The following is a 4158-nucleotide window of genomic DNA, read 5'->3' as shown; positions in this document are numbered from 1 at the left end:
ATAATAATAATAATAATAATAATAATAATAATAATAATAATAATAATAATAATAATAATAATAATAATAATAATAATAATAATAATAATAATAATAAAATCATTTTCAGGTGTAATAATCTATCATAATAATAGTAGTAGTATAAAATAATTTAAATGATCTGTAATAAACCACATTTATTACAAGCCTCGTAGTGTGAAGCGTCGTTTGGGAAATTAAAAGCCGCAGAAATCACTGCAGTTCACTGCTGCGAAAACGCGTCAGTAATAACAGTTGCGTTTCATCCACAATTAATCCATAACGACGATTTTCTGATTTGTCCGAAATGTGCAGCCTAACAGAGGAATAAATGGTCCTCATCCAGAGAAACCGGTTAGGTACATAAGAGATATAGCGTCTAATTTTTGTTTGCGGTCGTAATGAACGCACTTTTAAGTCAGTACAATAAAACTACATGAAGAACGGAACAAAGGAAATCGACTGAAATGAGTGGATTCTAATATTTGTTTGATACAGCAGAGACTTAAGCCGACATGTTGCTTAAGGCGCACGACTTTTCTCTTTGTCTTCGAGGCGCTTTTTGTTTTTGTTGATTGATTTTTTTTTTTTTTTTTTCCTATTTCATTTCACATAAAATATTTCAGGCTGGAGGGAAGAAGAGATACTGAATGGGAGGCGTGAGGGTTCGAAGCTCCATTGTCCATTTAAACGTTTAATATTCTTCCAAAATGCAATAAATTACATGCACACATTTACACATTTTACACGTTTCCTCTATGACTGCCATGAAATACATTGCATATTCCTCTGAAATGTGAACACGAGTCCCATGAAAGGAAATAAAAATAGAAAAATAATAATAAAAAATAAAAATAAAAAAACAACAGGAGGGGTTCTTTTGTTTCTTTCTTTTCTTTTTTCTTCTTCTACTTCTTTTTTCTTTTCAATATAACGTCCCAGCTCCGAGAGCCAACGAGTGCTGTATCGAGTTCGGGGTCTGAAGGTGGGGGGTCATGGAGCTGCCGGCTGCGGAGTACCAATTCGACGTGTTGTCCAGAAAGTTAGATGCCGCCGCGTTGATGCTCTGCGGCTGTAAGCTGTGAGACCTGGAGGGGCCTTGCGCGTCCCACACAGCCGGGGACTGCGGCGAGTTGCAGGCCATGGGGTCGCTGGAGCTCGGGCTGTGCTCTGGGGGAAGCTCGCCGTTTTTCATGATCTTCTTCATCTTCGATCTTCGGTTCTGGAACCAGATTTTGACCTGAATATTGGATTTGAAATGAAGGCGTGTTAGCATGTAATACTGTCGAGTTTTTCGGTTATATCTTTTTTCTTTTCTTTTTTTTTTTCTTTTTTCTTTTCCTTTTTACATACAATGCATAAAAGTGCACAGTGAGTAAAACTTTATTTTTTATTTTTTACAGAAGACAATTTGTTTTCCTTCAAAATATAAAGTAGTTAAATCCCACCTGTGTTTGCGTGAGTCCAAGGGAGGCAGCGAGCTCGGCTCTCTCCGGCAGCGCCAGATACTGCGTGTTCTGGAACCTCCTCTGTAGGGCGGCCAGCTGGAAGCTGGAGTAAATGGTCCGGGGTTTTCTCACTTTCTTCGGTTTCCCGTTCACCATCCTTACCTCGGGCTCGCTTATGTCTTTTTCTGATGGTAAAATAAAACAAAACGAAACAAAAACGACTGTGAAAATGTGCCACAAATGTGCAACAATTTGAAAGAAACAACTCAATAACTTCCAAAAAAAAACAAAAAACATGTTTCACATCCGTATCTGGATTGCCTTTGAATCATTGCAAAAAAAAAATAATTCAGTAATTTTATTTTGAATCTTAGTTAAAATTCCTTCCTGCATATTTAGAAGGAGTGTGCAGGGGGAAAAAAATAACATTTAATAGAATTTTCTTTGGTAATTCCAATCCGCTTTTACACAAGCGAGAGAAAAAAACAACAACACACATATATATATATATATTTAGGCCCGTACCTTGTGGACTCGGTTGGGCTTGAACTCTGCTATAGGTCCCGGCATACTGGTGGTAGGCGGGGGTCGTGTACGAGCTGTAATCACTGTAGGATTTTGTCGTGTAATTCCCAGCAGATCCGTTCACACCGGGGTACTGGTACTGATAGGCGTTCAGGGGCTTCCCGTACGACGACGACGAACTGGGGGAACAGTAGCCGTGAGGGACTCCACCAGCGGGGCTGTAGTATCCAGAATCCGTGGCCGACGACTCGGGCAGCGTGGGGGATTCCTGAGACGGATGGTGCATGCTGGAGAGTTGGAAGGAGCTCTGGAAATCGGTGGGCTTCACACTCGGGATCCTCCGATCGAAAACTCCGGTCATCGTTCGAAGGATGGAAAGCGCGCGGGGTTTTTGTTGTTGTTTTTTTTGTAACAAAAAATATAAAAAAAATATATATAGTCTGGGTCCAAAGCGGTGTGGCGATTACACTCTCATTGCGTCAGGAGGCTCTCAGGCCGTCGGTGCTCTGGTGAAGACTGCAGCCAGGCGCGCAGCAAAGACTTGGTTAAATCCTGAATCGCGCTCTTACGCACTGCAGGGAGGATCTGGTTCCATTGGCCAAGGCACACACAGACACAGCTACACCCAGTTCACTCCGCCAGCTTTCTTGCGAAGGGGGGAACCACTGGGGCTATGTAGTTCGTATTTATATAATGTCATTCAAGGTGTGAAATTAAGGTAGGCACTTATTATTATCTTTAAAAAAAACAAACACCTCAGTGTCAGTGCTGCAAAACGTGAGGATTTTTAATATTTAACATAATTTCATTAAGGAAAACACCTTCAATTAAAAAGAAAAATAAAGGGTACAAAATACATGTATTGTCTGTGATTTCCGTTTTTATTTGCAGGCGTGTGAACAAAGGAGATTATCACCTCTCAGTTGCCCGTTGCATCATCAGTGCATTTATTATTATCAGATTTTTAAGCCGAGCAGTGGTCACTAAAAATCGGGTTTTTACAGCGGTTTATTTCTGTGGCAGGGCACACAAAAGCCAAGGCCAGCCAGTCAATTTTGTGGTGAACAGCGCCCACATGTGGAAGAATTCGGTGCTACAAGTGAAACTACAACAACTGCAAAAAAATGTTGATTATTGATTTAAAAACAATAAATCAATAATTTATTTTTGTAACATCTGCATCTCTACATGTATGATAGCCATTCCAGTCTAGCGTGAAATGTATTTGGACCCAGCAAGTTGTAAAAAAAAAAAAAAAAAAAAAAAACTGGTGCCAAAATCTGTAGCTATAAATTAGGGTTATTCTGCTAAATGTTGCTTCTTTGAGCATTTATTGTACTGGAAACTGTATATTTTTTTGAAATTCTAACCATCTGTTTCTTTTTTCCTTTTTTGTTGTTGTTTTGTTTCTGAATGTTTAAAACGGTACTGTTTCTATGATATGTCAGTATTTTATGAAATAGAACTAAAATGTTACTCTAAAACATTAGTTATAGACAGCTAAATCAGAGAAATGAAAACATTTTCAGTGGTCTTTCAGTTCTTTCTCATGTCTATTTATGATAAAAGGGTGGTCTGCCAGAAATACGGCCAGTTTTAGCCTTATTATAATTTATTTAATTCAATTCTCTTCATTATTTAGAGAGGTGAATCAACACAAAAAACTTTTCTCAACGCGCTTTGTACAAACCAAACATGTGAAATTCAAGTTCAGTTTTTTAAAATTCATTCAAATATATGCTTTGACTACAATGTAATTCCAAGCAATTACATTCATAAAATCCTGAAGTGCTGATAAGTAAAAAGTTAAGGAAGATAGGAAGCACAATACCTGTCTAACAATGTTTATTAGTAGGCTGCTTTGTATTATAACCAGACTAAAATTGAAAAGAATTATATTAAATTTACATTTGTCATTATAGCTATTTGAATGACTTCGTTTATGTGGATCTGACTGCTGTGTAGAACTAGGTCAGATTTGCTCTAACAAGTTGGGAAAGTGAGATATCCCTCTTGTTGGATTATTGACTTTATTGGCTTAATTGGACTACAGACTGTATCCCATTACAGCAACAAAGAGGACAGGCATCAGTGACAACAAGGAGACCAAGAGGGAAAGAGGGTGGACGGGGGCAGGGGGGAGGTGTGAATAAAAATGAAAAATGAG

The 4158-nt window shown here is 38.4% G+C and overlaps 1 protein-coding gene across 1 annotated transcript; it reads right to left on the bottom strand.

Annotated features, from left to right (window-relative positions):
* Window positions 1-684: 684 nt before the first annotated feature.
* On the bottom strand, window positions 685-2575 carry dlx5a (distal-less homeobox 5a). Its single transcript, XM_008421702.2, has 3 exons — window positions 1992-2575; window positions 1467-1651; window positions 685-1258 (listed from the first exon to the last, which is right to left on the bottom strand). The coding sequence occupies exons 1-3, from the start codon at window positions 2350-2352 to the stop codon at window positions 944-946; spliced, it is 861 nt and encodes a 286-aa protein (XP_008419924.1). The 5' UTR covers window positions 2353-2575; the 3' UTR covers window positions 685-943.
* Window positions 2576-4158: the final 1583 nt, after the last annotated feature.

This window comes from Poecilia reticulata, linkage group LG11 (assembly GCF_000633615.1).
Source record: "Poecilia reticulata strain Guanapo linkage group LG11, Guppy_female_1.0+MT, whole genome shotgun sequence".
In the NCBI taxonomy this organism is placed as follows: Eukaryota; Metazoa; Chordata; class Actinopteri; order Cyprinodontiformes; family Poeciliidae; genus Poecilia; species Poecilia reticulata.
This window is presented reverse-complemented; position numbering and strand designations above follow the sequence as displayed.